Below are 27,032 nucleotides of genomic sequence, written 5' to 3' on the forward strand. Positions count from 1 at the left end.
ATGATCCATCGGATAGGAACATGAACACATAGGTTTGACATCACTTTTGTGAAATGAGGCCTCTCTGAATGACGAGTACGAAGCCTAAAACAGTGCTAAGTTGGAGAGTGAAAGAAATGGGAATGGATAGTGGTCCATTTCTGGCTAATATTTCCGCCTTCTCTCTCAACTTTAACTAGGTTTAGTGTCACATAACTACAAAGCTGCCAAGCCAAATCATGGTAATGGCCTCAGAAGTCAGAACTACATGAGAACTCCCCGGTGCAGCTGTTTGAGTCAGACCTTGGCAGAAATACATTTGAATCTGGTTTCAAATATTAAGACTACTTGTGGTGTTTTAGGTTTATCTTTTAAGGCACTCAATTGGCACAGCAGACTACATCTATTGAAAGTGTATTCAGCTGTGTTGCCATGGTCACTTTTTGCTCACAAAGCTGTGTGTATAGCAAGAAAGAGCTTTCTATATGAGCACATTCTCCAATAAGAAAAAAATCGATTGATTGACGTGAAAATCCTGCATTATAGTTTTTCCTTACATTAGACTACATTGGATTACATTTGATCCCAATCAGTGTGATTGTACGCAATTGCTTCAAAATACTGTATCTAGCATTGCAGCTTAAGCTTCTTGTTCCTCTTTCCAGGTTCAGCTATTGTACGAGCTTCTCCTCAGTTGGAGTTCCACATGGGCTCGTCTCCAGAGGCATGGCATCTTGCGCCAGACTTCCAGCATCCCAGAACCCCCTGCCGGCGCTGCTCCTTCCTCCCCAGTGCGCAGCAGTGCTGGCACCGCCCTGCCAGACACCAGCACCTGCAGCCCCTCTGCAGATTTTGGCTCACCCACTGAGGTTTGTTTTTCTCCCCCAGCTACACATTTCATTTAGTCAATTCAGTGTTTTTATGAGAGTTCTTTCAGGGGGTCTGTGGCATCTTAAAAAGTCTTAAAAGGTCTTAAATATGATTTTATAGAAATAGACTGGATTAATTAGGTTAACATTAGTTCTATGAACTTTTAAGTCTCACTTTTAATTGTCTTTGTGGGAGAAACCTGTGTTGATCAGGCTGTAACCAGTACAAAATGAAACCAGAAAGGCAACCAATTTCAATTTGCCTTCATATTCTTTGTACTTATTTTAATGTGGTCTTGAATTGCATTCAGAATGGTCTTAAAAAGTCTTAAATTTAACCTGTTAAAATCTGCAGAAACTCAAGCCTCTTCTCATAATCAGAAGAAAACGTGTCACTGCCTCCAATACGTAATGCAATGGCACTTTATTTATTTGACGCTGACTTAAACGCTTTACTAATTTATCCATTCATTCATTCATTTGTGTACTTTCTGCCATATTACACAGCTCGATGTCATCCACTTTTGAACTTTTTTCATCGTGTTGATTAATAAGAAGCCTAATGACAACACCCAACTATGAGGGTTTTTTTCAAAACTAAGATGCTATGAGTCATGCAAAAACACATGCTATTAAAGCCATTGTTGTATATTTAATTCTGCTGCTGATTTATGATTTTAAGTGCAAATATTGTATTTTTTATTGTTATGAATAGTTGAGTCAGTGTTAACACATGCAATTTGTCTCAAAAAAAACAAAAACTGTTTTGTTTGGGAAGGATTTTCAAAGCTGGAAAAATCTCTCATCAGTGCTTGCGTTTCTTTCATTATTTTTTCTTACCCAGAACAGATACTCCAGATAGGCTTGTGAGCTCTGTTTGATTCGTGTAAGCTGGGGCTTGATTGAGTATAAACCTGCCTCTTAATTTGGGGAAAACAATAACCTGTATTTACATTTTTTGCTCAGATAAAATATCAAACCCAGGGAATGAAGTATGAAGTGTAGCAATGCGTGCCGGCATGTGTGAAGCCAATGGAAAAATAACAGTCAAAGTTTTTAGGGGGCAACAACAACTTATGAGGGTTGATTTTCCTTTCGACCCTAGGCGATACTTATCCTAGGTTTAGATATTGTGGCAGGAGTTTTTTTCTCCTGTCTAGGACAGTAGCAGCTAACAGTGACAAGCTGGGGGCCCATGGCCTTGGGGCCTCAGCCACCAAGGCCTCGTGTAATATGTATGTGTATTTTTGCGTGAAGTAGGATGCATAAAAATTATTGTGTTGTTGAGTGTTTCTGTGGAAACCAGCCCAGGATTTAATGCTCTTTGACCACCAGGGCCCTGTCAGCAAAGTGGGGCCCCTGGGATCACAACACAACCATCATACCGCCCTGAGAGGCAATAAAGTGTGTCTGTGTGAGTACATATACATGAAAAAAGTGTTTCATATGTCGATGTGCATCTGCGTCCGCATTTGTTTCCGTTCTAAAATCAACATGTGTGTTCTTGCGTCATTTGTGGACCCGCATAAGTGGCAGCAGTTCAGTATGGCAGAGGAGGCCCTATGGTATAGTGCGTCTATAACAAGGCCACAGAGGCCCCTGACAGCCCACTTGTCACTGTTTACCTAAGTACAAACACTGGTAGAAGTGTTTAGTCCTCTGGGAGGCTGGGTGATTGAGCAAGAATGTAGGAGCTGTTTTGATAAGTTTCAGCAGTAGTGGCAGCAGTCTCTCTCCCAACAAGCCCGCTCCCCACCCTTCTCCTCACTCTTCTAGTTATTCAACTACATCCATACCGCAACCCCAAAGGCCCCTGGCCTACAGCGCCTTCCCAACCATTCCTCTGCCCTCAGCGCTATAGCTGACACAATATTCTGTGACATTTTTGTGTTTTTCTAGTATTTATGAATTGCCTCCCGTGCATTTCACATGTTCTTATGTTGATCCTGACAACATTCTCTCATAACTCTAATTGACCTGACCTTTGGCACCAAATTTTGAACCTGACCATAGCCTAAAAAACATTCTTTCCTAACCTGATTAAAGCCAGACCACCATTAGAAATGAAGATTCCTCATTAAGCATTAGCAATAATAACCTCCTGTGATAATGACTGCTAGCATGACATTTCAATGATATCAGTTATTAGGAATTAATGTCAGAATGTGGTGGATCACGTGCCAAGTTCGGTTTTTTGCTTTTTCCATCTCTGTAATTGTCTTCCCATTCTGTCTCTCCATCTATGCTTTATTCCATCTCTCTTCTTCCCCTTTCTTACTACTTCTCGATGCCCAGCTCTATCCCACCACTCTTGCTCTATCATTTCCTTTTTAATCTTTTTTTTCTATTGCTAAACCCATTCTTTGTACCCTCCCAACCTTTCTCCATCCTTCCACCTGTCCCTAAATCACATTCTCTCTTTTCACTCTTCTTTCATAATCTGCCTTGTCCTCCGTCTTTCTTTGACACTTCCCAGCCTGCTGTTGTCTTCCAATGTTTGGGTCTCTCTGATGAGCAAAGACAAACTCTGCAAAGAAAATAAACCCGGATCCTCAGCCCGTTTATAGCGCAGAGGCCCAGGAATTAAACTGTATACTTTACAACTTGGCTTGTGGAGGTGTGGGAAAATAGCTCCCTCCTAGAATGTGTGTGTGTTTGGGGCCCCAATCTGGCAGCTCAGGAACGTGGCAGAGCCCACCTCTACCAGAACCACACCACCACATCTGTTCTTCAAGGCCTCACCTTGATAAGAGGAGGAGGGGGTAATTTCCTACACTGATGAAAACAGGAACTTTTAGGCTTTTTGGAAGTTATCAGTGATCTTAACTTTAGTTTTATAGTTCTTTTTTCTTTTTAAATTTGTCAGGTGGTCCAAAATATCAGCTATACATGAAAACAAAAAAACAAACTCAACTCAAGATAGTTAAAATCAGTTACACCTTTTGGGTTTTATGTTTTTTTCTCATATTAACATATTAACAAAATTCCTCTGTTAAAAAGTCCAAGAAATTTGTTTGAAAACTATATACATTTCTTTTTCTTCTGACCCTGGTAAAATCAGCTTTATAAGAGAGAGTTTAGAAGTGACAGCAGTGGTTCTGGCTGGGAAGCAGGAGCAGTCGGGTGTCCGATGCTCCAGCGTAACCACGCTGCAGTACACAGTGGTCTGAGCTTCCCACAGCGCCAGCGGCTGGCTCCTGTTTCCACACATGACATTACAGAGCCTAATCCTACCGACTGGCCAGAACTGTAAACTAAACAGCCCTAACCACACACACACACACACACACACACACACACACACACACACAGAGAGAGAGAGAGAGACACACACACATACACACGCACAGAGTGCTGTGTTTTGACTCCAGCTCAACAATAATTAGTCCCCAAATGGCAGTTGACACTAGAATATCTCTCATTGAGACTGACTGAACGCCATTACTACTAGGTTCATATTACTCAGTGCCAGTTACTGTTATTACACACACACACTGACACCTTGACTGTTTGGTTCCATGGAAACAAATAATGACACTTCTGGACACTTAATGGGACAAATGCTAGTTCTGGACGAATTAATTGATTCAGTGTTGTTTTTTTTGTGGCATTTTTGTTCCTATGTACAGTATTTACATTCATAATGTTGTAGGTTATGAAGCTGTATTTATACTCTATATAGACAGTACATTTAGTATAACAATATATAATACAAATACAAATATATATTTTATGCTTGGGTTTCTGCTGCATTCCTTCGTTTGTTTCTGATCTGATACATTTTAAATCTTGAATACAAAAACACATATGTTTTACTTTTCTTATTCTGAGAGCTAATGCTTCCTGTGGAGCACATGCTTCTCATCAGTTTGTAGTGGTCCCCATACACTGTAATGTTGAATCTATTTTTGAATCGGCATAATCCTTCATTTATTTATATAATTGTCATCCGTTGTTATTGAGCTCTGCTGTCAGCCACCCTCAACTGCGCGATTAAATTAAATTTGCAAATTAGTGTGGGGCCCTCATCCCTCCCCCCAGCTGTGGAACAGGGACATAGTTTCCTCATCTGGATCCTCTTTAAGACACTGTAATCAGTCGAGCAGCTGTGGGGTTTCTAATTGAGATGGTTGATAACCTCCTCACCAACCACAGCCAGGCTCGATAACCAATGACACAATCTGTCATTACCATGCTGCAAGCGGAAAGCTGTGGAAAAAGTTAAATCCCGCAATGCCAGAGCTGCAAATTGCCATATTGTTTGTTTGCAGGCTTTTCACTTCCCGTGTCAGCCACTCAGATACATGTTTGGAAAACAGATTTGCCAGGAAGAGAGTTGAGAGAAATAAAAAATGTCCCCAGTGCTGTCATCCTCAGTGCCTTGCCAAACCCCCAGTAATGAGACGAGAGCTCAAAGAAGGCAGCGTCCTCTGCCGCATCCTGCTTTCCTCTCCAACTCACCCCGCCCCCCCCATCGCCGCCCCCGCCTCCGGTCTTCACTTCCCATTCTCTCCCAGGCTGTAAGCCGTGTGTGTCCTGGCGCAATTGAGTGAAAGCAGGCCATGTGGGTGCTGGTGGCTTAGTTTGGGGTTAACACCAGTGACAGCTCCACACAATGGTCCTTTACCCCCACACATCGCTTAGCTCTGAGTGGAGTTCTGCTCACCAGACACTGATGTCATCTACACACCAAAAAGCTCGAAAGCTGGTTGTTGCTTTGTTATGGCTACGTGCACAGCGACGACACTTCCAAACATACGTTCACATTCGTCGAACACATGGTTGGATAGGCAGATAGACAAACTAATAGTTGATGCACAATCATCAGAATTTAAAGGCACATTTTGTATTTGTGCATATGTTCTTTGATAAAATGCCTTTCCTTGTTTTATTGTATCTCATAACTGACTACCTAATCTTATTAATATGTGAGGGTTTTTTATTGACGAGAAAAGGACATTAAAGTTTTTTTTAAATGTTATATAAAAGGTTGAATTCTTCAAGCTCATGTGGTGGTGCCAGGTTTTGCCTCAAATCATGGCTTGTTACAATCTTGCCAGCCCTGATTGAACAGATCCTGTCTTGGCTTTCTAGGGTGACTCTGTGCCCGCCGGAGATGACAGTCCGTTCGCCGACACGGTGACTCTGGAGCAGAAGACTAGCAGCATTGGTGGAACCAGCGGGAAGGTCAGCCTTTGGATGCAGTGGATGTTACCCAAGGTCACAGTGAAACTGTTTGCTCATGACCCAACTGCCAAAAAAACAGGTACCCCAACCATGACATAATCATTTCAGAACATTTTCTATTCTATATTGCTGATTGATAATACACAGCGTGTGTTCAAATTCATGTGGATCAAGTTGATGAATTGTTGCACAGGTGTGTGAAGTCTCTGTGCTTTATGTTCATGGCAGCAGCGACAGAAGTCATGAACATGAGCAGTGGAAGTGACTGTTTCTGAATGAACAATAGATTCATTATTTACTATTAAACTAAGTTTGAGATCTGATGACTCTGTGTTGTAAGACAATAGAGAAAACTTTCATATGTAAAGTGGGACTAGTTTTTATTGCAAATGTGTCCGTGTGCAAGAGCGCAGGAAGCTTTTCAGATTTTTTACAGTCTTGCTGTATCAACACTTAAAGTGATCAGCTCCGACTCTTTCCTCATTCAAATGTTGAGCCCTCAGAGGGGAAAAGCAGCTGGAGGGAAGGAGGGATGGAGGGAAAAGACAAATAAATAAATGGGTGATGGATCCCAAGCGAACCGCCTCTTGTCCCCTTTAGATTTACTGGGGCGATGAAAGGCTAGATTTACCTTTAATTGGTGGCTGTAATATTTAGCATCTGCCAACCAGATCGCCCAGCTTAAGGTCTTTAATAGTGGAAACGGAATGTTTTGGAGGACATCACAGAGATGGTTTGACTTAGAGACATCCTAAATAGGCATTACTTTGGATTTGGGCTTAATATGTGCCATCTGAGTTGCGAGATGAACTTACCACTGGATTTTCTTTGTGCACTACATTAAACATGTTATTGAAAACAAAAATTGTGTGTATGCAATATATTAGATGCCTAATATTACAAATACATTCTTGGAGATAAGTAAGCCACAGATATGACTGCAGACAATCTGCTATGATGTAATGTGTTTTTCAACTGCAAAGGAAATAAGATTCTTGTCTCTGCAGAGAAATGGAAAAACAGCTATTCCAGACGTATGGGTTCTTGGGTATAATGTTATGCTATTATGTGTTGGAAGATTAGAGGTAAAAAATCAAGCATGAGTCTCCAGAGGCTCTGCTAAAGGCACAAATCAGTGGTACGCTTTCCTTCTTTTAAGATGAGCCATTTAAGACGAAGGGACTAAGGGTTTCCAGGACTTTTACAGGGTGGGTTTAGAAAACTCATACATCAATATCAACACCGTGTTCGGAGACTATGAGTTTCTGAGTATCTAACAACTTGGGAGAGTTCTTTCCACACAGTATCCACAATAAAGCTGACAAGCCTTGTGTTTCAATTTTAATAAGCCATTAGGAACCTCTGCGTTTCTCAGAATCACCACAAGGCAACAGTACAACAACAACCATAGTTTCACATGCATGAAGTCCATTTTCCCAAGCTAGCCTGTGATTGTGGGACTTTCTCTGTGGAAACAATGAGAGAGAACATACAGTTAAGCTCACAAGCTCGGTTCAATACAAAGTTAATCAGTCCTTCTATGAGGCTTACTCACTTCGCCTGCAGTGGGTGGGTTTGTTTGCACACAAGGTGCACAGAGACACGCACATACATTTTAATAAATCCACACACAGAGTCTACATGAGCATTCAGTATTGTGTAAACACACATTGGCACACACACACACACACACCCATTCACACACACACTTCTCATTATAACAGGATGAAGGATATCTTATTCATGCTTTGCCTTACCCACATATTTCAGTATGACTTCCTTAGGCAGCCAGGCAATGTGTATGGGTTTGCGCGCTTGTTGTCTGTGTGTGTATGTGTGTTTGTGTGTACATAGGCTCTAGCCTTAATCAGCTTTAAAAACACACTGTGTGTCCACTGTGTAAGAACTGACCACAGCAGTTGGATCAGTACCAGGGGTAAAGACCTGGACAGGGTTAGCTACAGTGTAGGTCCTCGTGCCTACTGAAATTAAATTCACACACACAGATGAAACTTCCTCTTGTGAAATCCGAGTTCAGCTTTAAGCCTGTTTGCCAAATGCAATGGGGGCCATACAGCACACTAAAACAAAAAACAGAGGGAGCTCTGCAAACTCTCGGCATTCATCGATTTGCAAACTAAAGACTGATACACACTTAAGTTGCCTACATGAATGTATGTTCTTTTTCTGTTTTTTTTTTGTGTTTCTGTCAGAAATCTGTGTCATCAGTGAACTAGAAGACCTGAGTGCCTCAGTAGATGTCCAGGATGTTTACACAAAGATTAAATGTAAAGTTGGCAGCTTCAACATCGACCACTACAGATGCAGGTAGAGTACATCCTATACATGTAAACATGTGTATGCTTCCAGGTATTTTGTTCATCTTTAAGTCTGCAAGCAGGAATGGCTTTGATGACAATGTCAAGTCTAAGTAATATGTCACTAGCAGAAGCAGCAATAAAACTGGCATCCTCCAGTTTGAGGACAGTCTCTCTCTCCCCCAGGTCACCCTGCTGCCCCCACACACTTGTTCTCTCACAGTCCCAGAGTCTAAACACACACACACTTACCACCAGTACCACTAACACTTTGTCTGTTCCCACTTCTGCTCATATGGGTGATTTTTCGGATTATCACCTCAGCGTCATCGTCTTTCCAGACAGCTGTTGCGGTGCGGACCACAGACAGGCAGAAGGACAGACAGACAGATGGACCAACGGACTAGACGGATGGGTTGAACTGGCCCAACTCTGACTCACAAAACAGAGGAGTTCAGTCAGTCCGTCAGTCATTTTCTCTGAGCCTGCGGTGTCTGAATCGATTCACAGAAACATTAACACGTTGTTAGGGAGGAAAACCACCGGGCGATGTTCCACTGCATCCTTATGGTAATCTCTCCCCACGTCAAGTTCCAGTCAAAATGGGGTAATTTAGCTCTGGGCTCTGACATTATGAAAGCATATACCTCAGCCTAGTGAAACTGAAGCTGTGACTAAACATTTTTTTATGGCCTATACACACACGTTCTTCCCATCAATTAAAGAGTGGTCTCATTTTCGGTATCTAAATCCTTATTTTTTCTTGTATTTCTTCCTCCTTGCCTTGATCACATTCCTCTGTGATGGAATCAGCAGCTCTGATTGTGCGCTGTGTACGTGCCTGAGGTCTTGCTCTGCTGGAAAGAGGCCGCATAGCAGGAGGCAATTCCCCCTGTCTTAGTCTGAGGAGATAATGAAACAGCGATCTGTAACACTCCAGCATGTTGAATCCAGCAGACCAGAGCGTGTTTGTAGGTCTGTATGCCTACGTGCCTGAGTAAATATGTTCCTATAAGTGCCTCCTTCTCTCATCGAGCCAGACAGTGAAAGGGAGATGGACCTTCCTGGGCCCTGAGCCCGCATCAAACCCCATCATTAGCAATCAATGCTCTCGCCACTGAAATGATAATATGTATTGATTCTGATTTGCCAGATTTTTAAATCACCTTAGCCGTGTCCTAGGCAGGTCAAAGAGCGACTGAGGCGATAGTGTCTTGGCTTTGAACCTCACTGTCTAGTGAGCTTCTCACAGACCTCCCTGTTTCACTGTAGTCAGATGATTTATATACTGTCAGGCCACATGTGTTACATACAGTGTGGAGTATCAACCTAAGCCAGGACAATGTCAGTGGTTAGACAGTTTTAGAGCGTGAAGGTGTCGTGGGTCATTATATCACACTGCTCTGCTCTCCACAGGTGTGTGTCCAATTGCTTCTGAGACGGAGCCAACCTTAATCTTTTTAGTAGACCTCTATGCCTTCCTAAGTAGATAATGGGTCAATTTTCTCATTTCTAGGTTATTTCAGTTTAATGTGCATTTAACAACGTGGTCTCAACACACTTTTAACCGACCAAAGTTCTGGCAGGCAGAAGCACTCTATCATCCAAGCCAGGTTACAGTCATGGCTGTTTAGGACATAGTGAAGGACCTCTGGGCTCCTGGTGCACTCTAATCTGTATCATCCACACATACAAGAAAGCCCACAGGGGTTGGAGTCCATATTAATCATTCTGAACAGATAATTGTTAGGTATTTCATCACCCAGCCCAGGTTATTTGTGTGCATTGGGTCAGATTAAATCAAGTTTGACGGAGAAAATGTCTCATCTGGCCTTAGCTATCTCACTGCTGGAAAATGAATGGAAAGTTAGATAGGTCAGGCAAACATGGGAGGTGAATATATAATTGAATCCCTGATTGTATCAAAATAGGAGGAGGACAAGAAAGGGTGGAGGAGGGAAGGAAAATGACAGAGAGGGAGTCCCCTGGGATATACGAAATAGGTGGGCGTAGGTGTGGGGCTCACTCATCATGGAGTAGTGGAGGTGAAATGAAGGGAAACATAGATGCAAGGACATGAGTGGATATTAAACTCAGTAGGAGAGGATTTCTTCTGTCCAGGGGGAAGTTTAGAAATTAGGAAGCTTCTTCTTCTCCTTATTTTAGCCAGGGCTCCCCTAGCAACGGTGCTCCTTGAACTGCTCTGAAACGCAGAGATGCCCCCCGAGATGCCCCCCGAGAGAGGACGGCCAGTGACTGTTCTCCCTTATTCGCCCAAGGAGCAGCTCACACAAATTGGAGCTGATGTCTTACAGCTGTTCCGCAAATGGCTCAGAGCGAAGGATAACTGGAGAGAGAAAGAGACACAGAGAGAGAGAGAGAGAGAGAGAGAAGGATGATGGGAGAGATGGAGAGCTGTGGGGGGTCCATATGTATTAGTCACTCTTACAGTTGAGTGGCGAGATTAAAAAAGATATTCACATAAGAACACACACAGAAAGAACCGACTTACACACACAAGATGAAACACATGCACATCCATTCACACTCACCAGTGGGCCTACTCCTCTCTCTCTCTCTCTCTCTCTCTCTCTCTCTCTCTCTCTCTCTCAGAACTCCCAGTAATCTGGTGGGGAGTAATGAAGAGGGGGGCAAGCTAACAGAAAGGGGGGGCGTGAACGAAATGATGCAGATGGTGTTGAACCATTTCCATCGTGTGAAACGTTTTGCCATACATGTGTTGTGCATGATTTGGCATCCTGGAGTAACTGTAATAACGCTGTGCATGTATATGTCTGTATGTGTTTTATATACTGTAGATATGCTGCACTGAGAATGATAATTGTTGTGCCTGTCTCCATGTTAACTTATTTTTAGTATCTGCTTTACAGGTGCTTTCTGCTTCTTATGGATGGCCTCCACAAAACATAATAATGCATAATATTATTTATTTTCATATTATTTCCATAAGTGAATACATGTGTTGCATTTTTATTCATATCTAAAAGCACTGTCTAAAATTCAGTAGGATTGCTCATTTTGCATACATAATTGACCTGTGTTGGTAGTCTCAGTGTATGCCTCTAGGCTGCTGAAAGTTTGATAAAAATGTGGTTCACTTATCTAAATGCAATTTTGTAACTACTGTTCCCATTAAAGAGATATTATCAGTTCCTGCCACAACAGTATGAGTAGTCCCAGATGCCAAAGTTAAGCTTGGCGTTGTGTGTCTCTCCAGGCCAGGGCAGGGCTGGCACTCTGGTCACTATGAAGGACTCATTCTGCAGTGCAAGGAGACAGCCGTGGTGAGGCCTCTGCCTGTCCCAAACCAGCTATAGCAGCCTTAGGCCGCTATATACTGTTGCCTCTGCCACTTTGCTGCTCCTAATCAAAGGTCCCTCATCTCTGCTCATGCTGGACAGACAGGAAAATAAAGGAAGTTTAAAAAAACATTGTTTTTGGCTACAACGCAGGGTGTCTGCAAGTGTAATATTTTGATGCACCTTAAAATTTTCATGAAAACAAAAAAAAGTAAATTCCATTTATAGTATAGGATTCACCTGTCTCTCCAGTGGCTCTGGTTGGCTAAATAATCAAGCCAATGAAATCTGGTGACAGCCGCCTGTGTGTGTGTGTGTGTGTGTGGGAGGAGGCTAGGACATGGGCCTCCATTCTCTTGTTGACGAACTTTCATTCTGGTGATGGTCTTATACTGGTACCTATCGGATGAAAATGTGTTGGATAGAGCACAGTTTCCATTATTTAAGCAGTTTAATTAAGAATGTACAGATAGATCTAGATACATTTAGATTAATCAAGTATTTTTCTTTTATCTGATGTATGGGTCATGGATTTAAAGTGCCTGTAAATTGTACTTTTTCCATTCAAAATATTACTAATCCCAGAATTAAACAGTTGCTCCGATGTCCTTATTACTGGATAGTATAAGACCATTCCACAATATTTCAGCTGGTTCCAGCTTGTGTGACTTCCTTTGGTTTTAATCAGTTTACTCTATATTTAATTTTTCCAAATGATCTTAAAGTTTCATGCTTTTCTGTCTTTTCTTCCCTATTTGTCCTTTTCCCTACCTTTCTCTATCTGTATATATGCAATTACCTTTCCTCACCTCCAGTACGGAGGAGGGTGTTCGGAGCTCAGGCAGCTGTGGAGGAGTGGTCCTCTCTTGCACTGACAAGCTGAACAGACGCACTGTGTTGGTTCGACCCGTCAGCAAGCAAGACACTTTCAGCCACTTCTCTGGCTTTTTCCCTCCTGTAAGAATACAGCTCTTCTCCTTTTTAGTTGACTCTGCTTAACCTCCAGTAACAGTGGCTTAAAGAGTTCTGTGTGCTCCTCAGAGATGTTACATAAATTTGGTTTTAAACAATTGTAGCAGCTTGAAATTTTCAATCACAAATGAATAAAAGCTATCACATAATGCTCTAAAGGAAAATGCCTCTTTGTCTCTGAGGAGAATTAGTTTTTTTTTTATCTTTTACATTACTTGTAAGTCTCCTAGAACATCTCCCAAAAGGGTGCAGATTTTATGTTTTTAGAAGAATTTCATTTATTAAATTTTCTCATTAGCAGTCCACTGTTACTTGATGTTTTAGCGGACTTTACCCTGGTGTCTTAAACAGATCTTCCTTTCTTTTAATCATGCAACAGTTGGAGATTATGTCCTTTTACTTAATGAGTATTTCAGTGATTATTCACCTTGTATTTGCTTTGCAAATCACTCATAAGACTGGAGGTCTGGCTTTTCTGATAAATCAGAAATAGTTCAGCCTCAGAAGACAGCTGCAGTTATAAATTAGTTTTCTAAGAATATATGCATCTCATAAAGGGGGCTAGTGTGATGATCCAATCTAAATTACTGGACAGAATATGAATACATTTGCTCTAGAACCCTTTTCAGCTAGTAGCTTGAGCTTGGCTTTTTGATTTTTAAGATGTATATGCGAACACAGGCTATATGATGATGATATGATATTTTTTTGGTTGAGGTTGAGCCTTTTCCTGAAATGAAAGAGGAAAGTTTTAACCTGACTTTCCAAACTCCAAATGTCAAATTTTATATAGTGCATTGTTCACAGTAAAAGTTAGCATTCCCAAAAGGATCTGCATCGAAATGAATCCGTATCTGGCCCAGTTTCTTGATAAAGATTTTAAATTCATAATTTCAAAGGATAATTTATACTTTAAAATGTATTTATTATTAGTATGTTACTTTTAGGCAGGCTTAAACCTCATCCAAGAAATCAGATGAAAATAACCCTGTACAGCTTAAAAGTGTGATTTCTCCTATCTAACTACTGGCCAGACGGCAGCCAAGGTCCTGGAGGGCTCTCACCAGCAGCACGGCTTCCTGTCCATCACCTACACCCAGGCTGTCACTAAAAATGTCCGTCACAAGCTCACCACCCGGCCTGAGCGGCCAACACGCAGCGGTGCTACCACTGCCAGTCAGCGGCTGACTGCTGATCCTCTGGCAGACAGCTCACCGCAGTACCTGAGAGAAATCCTGCTGACAGCCCAGCCCTTTGATGTGGTGCTATCCTGTCCCTTATTGGCTACTGTAGCAGGGGTGTTCCAGGTAGAATAAAAAGAGTGTCAGTGCCTGTAACTGTTTAGTATCTTAAGGCATGACCCCTGTTGGCAATCAGCAAGAAAACACACACACATATATATATCTGTAGTTGTTTTTTTAAGATGCAAATGTTAGACGTTAAAAGCAAAGATTCTAGATTTTGCAGAAATTTGGGAAAAATAATAATATAGTTATGAATAGTCGTAGTCAAAGGAACCTAAAAGTTAAAATCATATCATGATCATTATCAATTTACTATTTATATTTTTGATGTTTTTGTCGTTATTTTCAGGCTACAGTACCAAGACGCTACAGAGAGCGTGGGAAGTCAGCAGGTCAGCCAATGCGAAGCCACACACTGACATCACGGTGTTTGCCTCTCATCTACATCAACACCAGTGTGATCAGGGTCTTCTGCCCCGGAGCACAAGACAAACATGCAGCATCAGGTTAGAGAACTACTCATCGCCTATGAAGCCACACTTTTGTTTTGACATGGAAACCCTTTCAACAATGAGACACATGTCACATGCAGTTTTTTAGAGTCTGCGGAGCGCTTATGAAAGTCCTTGTCATGGTCGACCAGACATAGCAGAGTCGCCACATTAATATGCAGAGACATTTTCTAAGAGAAATAGTTGAGGTTCTGAAGAACCAACCGCAGTTATATACACTTCTCCAGAATATAAAATTGTTGAAATGTCACAGATGGAGGCTTGTTTTGTCTGCAGCTAGTAATTACTAATAGTGGTAAGTCTGCACTTAAGGCCATATAAGGCAGTGTTTTTGTTTAAGCATTTGTAAAACCGTGCATGTGAGATAAATGTATTGACTCTTTACAGTATATGTCCCGCCATATTCAGTTTTATTGGATTTTCTGTGTTTGTCCCAGTAGATCCCCATGTGAAAAAAGAGGACACCCTGGTATTAAAGCTGGGTTCGCTCAGCATGGCTCCACAGGCTGACAATCCCCTGACCCGCACTGTGCTGCGAAAAGACATCTACCAGTAAGACAAACTCTCTTCTCACAACCTCTCTGCTGAATTGACATTATGGGATTATGTGGTAGACAGAACTTTTACTGTTTTTTCCTTGTTAAGGGGGGCTGGGCATCTTTATGATACATTATGATAGAAGTATATGATGGCCATTTTTACCCTCAGTTAAGTCTTATAAGTTGTTGCAGCAATTTTAGGGTTGATACCGATTGTTACACAGACAGCAACATTGAACCACTGTTGACCACTCGAAAATTGATGGTCAAAAATCCCTCCAAAGTATCACATTAAGATTAAAGTCCAATAATGAAACATTTACAGAAATGGTTCTAATAATGTCTGCAGCAAGTGATTAAAACATAGTTCAATCAGTCACACTTAGCAAATCAGTGCATGTTTAAATACATGCAGATTAATCAAACTCCTGCCTAATAAAATCCCTAAAAGAGCATGTTGATTTAAAAAAAAGACAGTCTCCCTTTAAAACTTTGCTATTTCTCTTCTGTTTGCTCATACTCTATGTGTATCTTCAGTACAAGATGATGTGTAAGACATTAATCACAGAGTCTACCTCACAGTGTTTTACACATTTTAACTGTCGGCTCTGACACCTCCTCTGTGATGACAATCTCATCGTGCTCATACAGATTTATCACATTCTGCTTTGAAAACACACACCGCTGGTAGTATTAGAGCACCGCAAAACTTTTTTTTTTCATTAAAGGTGCCACTCAAATTTGTCCAAGCTCAAGTCTCACTCCATAAAACCTGTTGTGAGGCGAAGTGTTTTTGGTGTCTGTGTGTGTGCATGGGTGCACTTCTGTGTCCTTGGGATGTCCACTGTCTCATGGAAGGTTTTTTTGTGTATAGCGGGTGACAGCGCCACATAGTGGTTAAGCTACCACAGCAATGACATAGGGCAATGAGTGACACCTTGGGGGTCCACCGGGCCCTCCAGCTGAAACACAAGACTGTTGACACAAGCCCCCTGTGCCATGTGGATCAAAGCTGCTAGGAAGGGAAAATCTGGACTTCTGAGGGAAATGGCTCTGCGCAAACACATTTCGCTGCTATAGGCAGCTAAGAGAATCTGGATTGTGTCATAGCTCCCTCGAAACCGCAGCCCCACGGTGTGTGTGTGTGTGTGTGTGTGTGTGTGTGTGTGTGTGTGTGTGTGTGTGTGTGTGTGTGTGTGTGTGTGTGTGTGTGTGTGTGAGAGAGAGAGAGAGAGAGAGAGAGAGAGAGAGAGAGCAGTTGTGTGAATGGGCAGATATAGAGCTGGCAAACACATGTAATGAGGGAGATAAAAGTGGTGCCAAATGCTTTGTGCAGCTGCAAGTGAGATGTGAGCTGACACAAGACGTGAAGTGGAGAAAGAGAGAGAAAAAAGAAGGTGGACAACATAAGGAGAGGAGAGGCCACTTTAGGCTTCATTGCTGCCTTCAGTTGGTAGAAGTGTCATATGCTGGGAGATTGCATGGAGCAGGGAGGCAGAGGGGGTCTAGGCCCATGGGCATATCTGACTGTAACCATCAAGGCAAGATGGAGGGGAATACCACACTCTGTCCAACACTGTCCAAATTTCTTCCAGAGTAGCCAAGCTATCTCCCTCACAGTCTCTCATTTACTCGTTTGATGTATTAGAGCAAAGATGGTATTGATCAGTAACCATAGCTACTGTTTTGCAGGGACTTTTTTCTTTTTTTTTTTTTTTTATCCTCACTAGTTTCACACTGTGTACCATGCTAAAAATGATCTTTGTTTTGGTCCAAGTTAGTACAGTTAATGGGATCTAACTACTCTGTTTCCATGGAAACTGTGCCTAGATTTATTTTGTTGACATGTTGGCCATGTTGTTATCATGTCAGATGATAAATGATGATCTTGTGGGCTTGGAAAATAATCTGGAGTTTTTCTCAGACTTTCTCCCTAAAAACCAGTTAGACCAGCCATGCAATTTCACCCCATATTGGCCAGTAATGTTCTTCCTCTGGTAGTTAGAGGACTGGTGGCTCTGTGGCTGGGTGCCCACATCTGCTCGTAGACAGAGATTGCCTCGCACGACGCTCCACCCTGGCCTGAACACACACACGCTACCATGTAATCCTCCCCGCGCACATAGGTATACAATGACAACACAGTCAAGCACACATGCACTCACAAACACAATAACTTGGCGACACACAGTCATGCGTTCACACCCAAGTGTGCAATGTGAACAACCACACACTTGACATATGCACACAAGAATACACATATACATACTCTGTCACAAACACAAGCAGCAGGCATGGCCATGTGTACAAACACACTCACATTCACTCAGCCCCGTAACCTCTACACACAGAAGCCAAGAGTCACCACTTCCCTCTCTGCAGTGAAACCCAGGAATTATGACAAACCGCTCTCTGTGTTCATTCTTCCATTCCTAACCATGCATTATCCTCACCACCTTCCCTGTTCACATCTGCCCTCCAATTTAGGATGATCACACTCCTGAGTCACATGATTGATAACACTGAGATCAGGGCCTTGTTGACATACCATTACCAAGTGTTGTTATCCGCTTTATCTGTGCTTGAATTCTACTACGTGTAGGCTCCCCAAAGTCGTATAGAGAAAGTCATAGTGAGAGTCTGTAATTGTGCAAACCAATGTGTGTTTACAATCTATAACCAACTGTGGCCATAGGAAGAAATATGTCTGTGAGTGCCGGTAGCCATTTGCTGCAATTCTGTTTAAAGCCTACCACTAATTACATCCGTTGTCATAATTGAATGACTGATCTAAACAGCCCTGCTGTTATTGTCTACTGTACATGAAATGATTGCCTCACAATGTCTTTAACCATGATTTACTGTAATGCCACCCTGGGAGAGAAGACAAGAGTGAAGGCTAAAATAGCGAGCATGTGTAAACATCCTGACGGAGCATATCGTGATACTGTTCGGCTAACACTGTTCCTGACACACTTCAAAGCTTTTCAGCTTCCCTTTTAGCCTCCACGTTTTAGGGTACAGTGTGTATTTATCATTTAGAGCAGATAGATTTCTTCAAAGAAGGTCAAATAAACCTGTTTGACTGTAAAGCTGTGGAGCTAAGTTAATATCCACCACCACCAGGTTCATTTGGTAACAATTAACACTGTTTCATTTGATCATGTGATGTCAAATTTCGTTTCCGTGAAAGAGTCGGCCCCCAGCGGCTTCTTCAAGCAGGAATTATGACACAGAGCTGCAGGCTTCCCCCCTTTCCTCCCTCTCCATCTTCAGCTACAAGGCCGCTGTCAATTTACACAGCTGAAATCATTTTCCTGTCTTGAAAAAGCGGGCTTTTTCCAAGTACATGAGCGCCGGCCCCGGGAATGTCCAGCATGCATTCAGCCCTGACTTTCTTGTGGTTTGGGCCCTCTGTAAAATCTCACAGATCTTTTACTCCCCGCTCTTATTTTCTCTCATTCTCTCTGTTTCTCTCTCTTTTTTCCAATGAGATTTTTTTTCGCTTATGGAACACAATTGAAAGCTTCTTGTATGCTGGGGTGAATGGGGAACACTCTTTTAAGTACCATGTGGAGATTGGGTGTCCCTTTTTGAGGGCATACAGACACATGTTAAAGGTATGAGCCGAGAGTTAAAACAGTTTATAATCTTGGCCCAATAATTGACCTTTTATCAACTTTTACATTTTAATGACATGACGTACATATTTGTTAATACTACAGTGAGATGTAGTTTACATTACTTAGTCATTAAAAATGACTCCAATGACTCAGTTGTTTTTTAACATACTGTACTGTTTTTAGCTAACCAGAAATTAAGTGAAATACTTTTGGTGAATTTGTAGTTAAATATGTTACATACTTACATAAATAGATACATAAATATGTGAAATAATTTTAGATTTAAAGCAACTAAAGCTCCAAAATATACCTAAATGTTTTTAATACTTCCTCACACACTTTTCTGAATATATATGCCCTTTTTTAGGTGGGCATACAATAAACTATAAATTTATAGATTTTTACAATGCGTATAGTGAGTATAGTCAGCCTAGTATGTAGAACGTGTGGATTTTAAAGCGTTATTTGCCAGTAATGCAATGCTATAACATTACATGATGAGCCTTCAGGTTCAGGCACCATTAGACTATCTAAAAAACCCTGTATTTAAAATGTACAGTGGCATTTAGTGTTGTTAAAACAACATTCTCCTTGCACATGGCCTTCTATTTTTGCTCTTGATTTCTGAGTCACTGTTTAGTGTTAGAATATAGAACATTTTGCGGTATTATCCTAAAAAACAGCTTTTTTAAGTAAAAAAAAAAGAAAGAAAGATTAACTAAACCTTCTTCTTTGTATGTTTGTCCTTCCCTGTGTGCCTGCTTAAATCCATGTGTTTCTACATGTTTATGTGTGTGTGTGTGTGTGTGTGTGTGTGTGTGTGTGTGTGTGTGTCTTAAAATATCCTGCACATTTCCCGACATCCCCACACCTAGATGACACAGCTCTAGATTCCATCACATGCTCGGTTACCTCATGGTCCGTCTGAGGGAGACTCTGGGAGCATCCCGCTGCCGCAAAATATGTTTTTTTGTTTTGATCAGTGCACATGCCTGCGTTTCTACGGTAACGGCAGAGAAGGCTGCTGTGTCAGTGGTGATGCAGAGCCAAGTCAACATGATGTGGCTGTATCAATGGACTTTTTCTCACACACTTTCCAAAGTACATCTGCTCTTAGTGTAGCATTTTTTGTCCATCCCCCTTTTTCTCCCTGCGTCATTTCTTCATCCCATGTTTGTTTCTGGTTTTTATAGCCCACTCTACCTTTTTAGCATTTATATACGCTCGTCCCTTAACTTCTTATTGTTCTTATTTTCTCCACATTTTTTGATTGCTGTATCTTTTCTTTCTTTGTCTTTTCTCTCTTTTCTATAGCGGCAGTGTTTTTCTTTCTTTTCTCCTCACTTTTTCTTCCTTATGTCCATCTCTCTTTGCATGCCTTCTCTCTTTCTTTTTTGTTTATTTACTTTCATATCTCCTTTTACCCATCTCCAATATTTTCTTTCTTTTCTCTTTTTCTTTTTTTTCTTTTTAACTGTAGCATATGTATATGTATAAATAGCTAATTTTCATACTTTTATCCTTTACTTTCCTTCTGTCTCACCTTCTGCTGTACTTTTTACCCCCTCCACATCTCTTTTTCTATTTTTTTCTCTCTGTGTCTCCATGTGTATTTGTTATTTCCTTCCTGCCTCGCTTTTCCTCTCCGTCGCTCCAGTGTCGGTTAGACTGGTCCCAGTCCCAGCACACTGTGGTCAGTAAGCAAGTCCCTTATTGCTGTTGAATGGCTGCCTGGTTAAGCCCACATATATGTCCTAATAAGTGGTTGTGATGGGGATCTCCCCTCCACAGATAAACACAGCCTGCCGAAGCCAGGACCCTGCCTGTTACTAATAAAATTCCCTGGCAGTATGTTATATGCACCCTTCTCCCCTAGTAACAATCTTGCCATGGCCGGGTATGTGTGGATATAGTCATACAAGTCCCGAGAAAGGCGGGAGAGAGGCGTACTACTCTTTCCTACTACCTAACAGTAAGTGATTAACCTGCTCAAAAGCTTTTGGGGGTGCAGTTGTGTTTCTCTTTGTCTTCTAAATGAGCCATATTTTTTTATCATGTACAGAATAACAGAATAAAAAAAGTGATTAGCTGCTAACCTCTATGGAAAAGACTTCCTGACAAACTAATGGGCTTTCAGCATACTATTAAACCAAGTTAATATGAAGTTTAATATCTAAGTTGCAGTTGTGCTAAACTGTCACTCTGTAGTTAACATGTTATTTGTGGGATCTGTCATTACGCTGTACTCAGTGATGCAGAATTCATAAAATGGCTTTCATAACATATAACCAGTAATTATGACTTTTAACAGATGCAGTGTAATTATAGTAACCACATAACCATGTAGTGAGTGTGCTGATAGATAAATGGATGTAATTCTATAGAACCGAACTGAAGTGTGCTACTAAGTGCTTACTATAAACACTCAGCTGTATTGAATATATAATAATACCAATTCTTTATTTACAGGGCACCAGGTCTGTTCTCTAGTGTCTGTTCATTCAGTAGTAGCAGAAGTAGTATTTCTATTTTTATTAGTCTGAGGCGGTAGGAGTGAGGGCAAGGTGTTGAATAAAGCTGCTTAAAGGCCCTCAGCACATCAGCTCTGTTCAAAGTTGCAGACCTGTCACAGCATCAGCAGTCACCTCAGTAAATTCACCGCCGGTCACTGGGGTTCACATACTGCTGCTGCTGCTGCTGCTGCTGCTAGCAGTGGGATTAGGAGATCCTGCGAGTTTAATGCATTCTAATCTCTTGTCCTCACATTGGGGCAAAACACTGAATGATCCTCTCAGGCATTTGACAGCTGCAGCTCTCTTACTTTCTTTTCTTTTCATACAAAATGCCAATTCTTTTTTTCAACGCTCTCAGCTGGTCTCCCTCTTTCTTGTCTTCCTCCTCATCTTTCTTTTCCTCATAAAATCCAGAGTTCCCAGCAAATGATTCATTAGATGCTTCAGTGCACACTTGCCTCATCACTCACTTTAGTCGGCTGCCAAGTGCCCCATTTCCCCGTTTGTTTACACCAGCAAAAAGTGCGCCGGCTTTGCTCCGCTGCCGCAGTGGAGGGGAAGAGCTGCTTGGGCCACACACAGTGACACCCAGGAACCTACACTTATATACACTGATTTAAGAGTTGCTTTAAAAACTCCCCTGGTTGCCACGTAGGTTTAATGATAAACTCCTTTCAGAGGCAGTGATGCCAATGATCGTAATATCTGTATATTTCTAAGCCGCCACTGCAGAACCACCTAGATGATGAGCAACATTTATAAACGAACATCTTTGACGCACCAAAATTTAGTTTCGTAATAGTAGTGTTGAAAAGGAGTTATGTTGTAAAACCTCTCAGCTACTCCCTGCTGATGTAGGACATGCTACACGGTACATGCAGAGTAGCATTTTAGAACCGTAAAAGTGGTGTCAGTGGGGATTACCCAGCCAGACATGAGCCACTTGAATCAAAGTTCTCTTTATCTATTTTGGTCTTTACTTTCAGGCTTTAGAAATATAATCAGAGGATCTTAATTCTCTAGTCTACTCTCTTGCTATTCTAAAATTTGTATTTTTGTGAAAATATGCCAGTGTGTCATTAACGGAGAACTGTGGGCAAAACCAAACCAACTTAGTAAATCTCTTTAATTGCATTGGTCCTTTTTTTGGCTAACTAGCTGTTCTGATCTTTTAGTTGGTTCATATGTGTATATTGATGTCATCGCTGCCACTCTTATGACTGTAACTTAAATATAGGTTATTACAGCTTGATACTGCTATGATTGAGTTTGAGTAGTTAAAGTGTTTCCAATACAGTTGCTCAGTTATGATAAGTTAATTAAGTGGTTAAGCTTTTAGGACAGAAAAGGGGAAATGGCACTGATTCATGAGAGTGTGTTGAAACTGAGCCAGACAGGAGAGGAGCCCTATAGCAGAATCACCCAGCAGAGGTATAGTGGCTAACAGTGCGAAAGATTTCATTAACAAGAATGGCTCTGAGGGCTCCTGAGGCCTGGCTCTATTCCTGTTGTGCTCTGTTTGGGTCTGGGAGGCTGAGGAAATAGACGTCCAGTGGAGATGATTAGAGCTAGACCTTTCTTGGTCAACTGTAAATCATTTAGCTCCATTTGTTTCTCTCCCTTTCTTTTAACCTTCTCTTCTACTCCCTCACTTTAGATGTACACTCGTGCTCTCCCTCTCTTCTACAGAGAAAGAAGATAAAATAAGCAAGGATTGGAGGGTCAGCCAGAATAAACATTGTTTTTTGTCAGTCCCGCAAATGAAACACCTGGTGCTGGTAAATGCGGTGGACATATTTCACATCGCCTTGACACTCAGGATTAATGCAACATCAAATTGTTTTAAAAATGGGGACAGCCACTACCCGGAGTAAATCATACGCCCCCTTTTATTAAAGTTTGCCCAAGAATTTATGTTTTGAATCAGGCAGCCTGCGCAGAGCCGACAGATGAGACTTCGGAGGTTGGAGGTTTGGATGGCTCATGTTGAAACCCCCTCAGACAACGTGTCGTAATGTGAACAGGAAGTTTAGACTCAGCCACTGAATACTGCTGTGGCTTTGAGGTGGATTATTTCACCCTTCACCTGTTTTTTCTTTAGATAAAGTGATATTTGTCATTCTTTTCTGTGGGAACCAGTGTGATAGATAGATCTCTCTGTCTCCCAGAAGATACAGCGAACATATCATATGACGTGCAAGCTGATTTCCTGGAAGGGGAGAAAACGCCATTTGCCTCTGCAGCCGTAAGAGAGTGGGGAAAACATGGTTTTCAGAACAGAGGAAACTAGATGAATGTTAGTGGATTTGATCTTTAATCTGTGAACCAGAGTACCTGACCGCTGAGTTCAATCAAGCCAACCACTGGTATGAGGCGATCTGTCTTCTTAAGGTGGGACTCCACGCTGTTTAGGCTGACCACCAGCCGTCCCTCTTTCTGTCCGGCTAGAGACCCTCAAACACATACAAGTAGAATTCATATGAATACTGAATAAAATCCATGATATATAGCTGCATCTATTTACCTATATATCATATTGTATCTTTATCATCTGCTCTTCTGTCCCTCTAATTCCATTTATCCATCATTGGAGGGCTTTTGACCGCAGCACTACACTTTGTGTTTAGCCGGCAGTGTCTTGTGCTGTATATGAGTAGGGAGCTGTATACAGCGTCTTGTGTGCTGTGTTGTGGTGTCTGCTGACTTCTGTGTACAGCCTGTGGTTCATTCCATAAATATCTGTGGCCTCTGTGATGTTATTCTCAGGCCCTCTGCTCTGTGAGAAGATTGCACCACAACACTTGTATTCCTCGGCCTGCAGTTAGAGGTTTAGGGGGATTAGGGGGGAGAAAACCCCAGCCCGGGCCCTGCTATACATTTTTATGGCCATTTGATGCATACGATTCCGATGTAGTGTGCGGAGAAAGTGGAGAAGAGGGAGAGAAAGGGGGTATTAGGGCTCACCGCAGGGGAATCAAACAAGTAAACCGCAACTTATTTTCCCTCTCTTTTTTTGGCACAAAGTGGAGGGGCTGTTGGAATGGCGATGTCAGTCAGTTCGCCATTGGGTCCGATGGTCCAACACTTTATTTCAGCCTGAAATGTCTTAATAACTTTTGGATAGATATTCATGAAATGTGGTATGGAACGTCATCATTTCTAGGTTTTGAGAATACCTCCATCTTTCCTGTGCCTGACAATAAAGTCACAGAGACAGTTTGTCCAACATTGGCAAGATGTTGTAAAACGTATTGCATGGATTTCTGTGAGATTTGCTGTGGATAATCATGGTCCTCGGAGGATGAATCGTAATGATTTTTGGGAAATCTTTAAAATAGGTAAGACAGGATGCCCTGACATTTGCTTAACAAAATCATGTTCTCCAATGAATCATGAATCATTTCATTTCACAAATTGTATTTTAGATCAAATCTCTAAAAGGAATGAGTACATAAACTTGAATGAGTTAACACTTTAATACTCCTAAGAGTGTAAGCCCAGTGTATTATCGTTGCCTTTTTTCTAGCACCACTAAACGGCTATGCACATTATCATTCTCACTGGAAGATAAACCCTTTTATATTTTGTTAACCAAGCTGTGGCACTGGCCAAGTATGGTACTCACATGCAAGTGGACCAAATGACCTCATTAACCCAGAGCGTGGGCAGTGCAGTTTCTCCCTTCACATGTTAGTCCAAAGCAGAAACGCCCACAGTATTGATTCCCAACAACTGCCCTTTCTTTTTTCCTTTTTTTTCTTGTTAACATCTGTCTCTGTGTTGCGGCTGAAAGCAGCGTGGAGCTCCGCATTCCTTGTTTGGTGGTGCTCAAGGTGACGGACCTTAATTCAGAGCTTCCCGGAAACCGCTCTTGTGTTTTGGCATACTGCTGTCAGTCAGGTCGGGATGCATGCTGACAGAGGCGAGAGGGATCACCCCTCAGCTGTCCAGTGCTCATAAAAGGGCCTGATCCAGGGGTTGACCGCCTGGCCACATGGCTCCATGCTCAATGATTGTGCCTGTATGTATGTGTGTGTGTGTGAGTGTAAGCGGTTCATCCTGAAGCAGGATATAAGGGTTCTAAGAATACATCCATCCACAGACCTAGGAAGCTCTGTGCTCAACTGCAGCATGCGATACACACATTCTACCAGTGTTACCCTGTCAAAGTCTGATGTGTGCGTGTGCGTGTGTGAAATTGCAAGTGCGTATGTTTTGCGTATGTGTCCATGTGTGTAGTCAAACCCCAGCCTTTATTGTGTTTTAGTTCCTTTTCTCCCTGCTCATGACATGTTGATGTTCTGGCATCCTGTGTGGTTGGTCTGAAGCTGTCATTGTACTGACAGGGAGATTGTGACTGGCCAGTCACACAGCAGTAGCGGAGGCCAGGTGGACTGTCAGGGGAATTCAGGAATACTGTATTGATAGTCAGTGTGTCTCCACGTTGTCTAGTTTCTTTTCTTTGGATTTACATGAAAATAGCTGAACTTGTGCCATGTGTCGATATGCACAGCGAGGTCCTAGACAAAATTTGGAAGGAGAGTTTTTGGAAACTTTTCTTTACTTCTCAAAGCAGTAAGGCTTTGTGTCAGCAGTTTAGTTCTTTGGCAAATTCTACAGAATACTTACATCAATGCAAGATTATAAATATGATAGTGTGTTATTGTATTATAATATTTTTTTCAGTAGAAACCTAGATGTTGAGTTTTTCATACACGGTTCTTTGTCAACATGTCCTGAGTGTATTTCCATAGGCATGTGCCCGTGTGTATCTGTGTGTGTGGTCAGTAGTCTCCTGCCAAGCGGCAGTTATCAGTAGGTTACACAGTAGAACATCAGACCAGGGCAACGTCAGTTGGAGCATCAAGGAGAAGCACAGAAGAGAGGGAAAAAAAAGTCAACCTCAAGAAAGAAGGAATGTGCAGATGCTTTCAAATGTCCATGTGTGAAGCCACAAGCTCTTCTGTGGCTCTGGGAAGCCAATATGAAACCAGTGGCGTAATTGCCTAATGCTTGTGTAATAAGAGGCACATTACAACCCCAGGAGGCCCAACCAGACTTGAAAGAACCAGAGGCTGGCACTGAAGTGGGCTCAGAACTGTCTTCCTCCTCCTGGTCTTTACCAGTCTTTTTTTTTCTAAATCCCGCTCAATACCAGATTATTTCACAAACACTATATTATCAGTTATAATAGTTTGTATTAGTATTAGTCCCTCTACATCTATATGTTCATTCTTGCATCTTCACTTTTACAACACCTTGCTTAACACACAAATATTGTTCTTAAATACACAAATGCAATATGTGGAAATTGTTATGTTTTTGTGGTCTTGAGGCAGTCACTTCTTAGCAATCCTTACTAATGCAACTGTAGTAAAGTTTATGTATAGAGTGAGTACCAGACTCCAGGTTGATCCCAGCCCACATTTATGTCAAGATTTATGTGGTATTTTGACACAAATCTACTGAATTTAGATCTTTCTATTTCCTGTATTACACTTAAAGGTCCAGTGTGGAAGATCTATTGGCAGACATAGGTATGTTTTCATTTGTGTATCAATCACCTCAAAAATACTGCTATGGAATAAATAAATCTACAGATGGAGCAGGTCCTCTTCTACAGAGGCAGCCATGTTGAACTGCCATATTTCTACAGTAGCCCAGAATGAACAAACTGAGCACTGACTCAAGTTAGGGCCTTTTGCCTTTTTTCACAGTTTTACAGTCTTCATAGTTCCTCCTACACACTTGGAGGGCTGAGCTGTATTCAAATGGTTGCAATCTGCAACTTCCCCACTAGATGCCACTAAATCCTGGACCGCTTTTGAATTGCTATGAATGTGCACCTTCAGGTATTCCAAATCAAACACGATAGTTAAGTTGTTCAAGGTTGGCATGGAGAAAGTGATTAGCAGGCTGGCAGGTACATGCAGTGTTAAGCGGAAGCTTTACAACA

General features: G+C 41.8%; 1 protein-coding gene across 7 annotated transcripts in view; it reads left to right on the plus strand.

Annotated features, from left to right (window-relative positions):
• The window catches only part of LOC127366381 (intermembrane lipid transfer protein VPS13B), a 315,825-nt gene that overhangs the window by 163,814 nt on the left and 124,979 nt on the right, over positions 1–27,032 (plus strand). For 3 of the 7 annotated variants that reach the window (XM_051405181.1, XM_051405184.1, XM_051405182.1), the window contains exons 25-31: positions 645–848; positions 5,943–6,114; positions 8,249–8,363; positions 12,489–12,630; positions 13,680–13,952; positions 14,239–14,395; positions 14,839–14,953. In XM_051405181.1, coding sequence (XP_051261141.1) covers positions 645–848; positions 5,943–6,114; positions 8,249–8,363; positions 12,489–12,630; positions 13,680–13,952; positions 14,239–14,395; positions 14,839–14,953 — 1,178 coding nt within the window. Of the gene's footprint in view, positions 1–644; positions 849–5,942; positions 6,115–8,248; positions 8,364–11,591; positions 11,659–12,488; positions 12,631–13,679; positions 13,953–14,238; positions 14,396–14,838; positions 14,954–27,032 lie in introns of all 7 variants that reach the window. The other 4 variants (XM_051405186.1, XM_051405187.1, XM_051405183.1 and 1 more) reach the window with 2 other exon arrangements.

Source organism: Dicentrarchus labrax, unplaced genomic scaffold (genome assembly GCF_905237075.1).
Source record: "Dicentrarchus labrax unplaced genomic scaffold, dlabrax2021, whole genome shotgun sequence".
In the NCBI taxonomy this organism is placed as follows: domain Eukaryota; kingdom Metazoa; phylum Chordata; class Actinopteri; family Moronidae; genus Dicentrarchus; species Dicentrarchus labrax.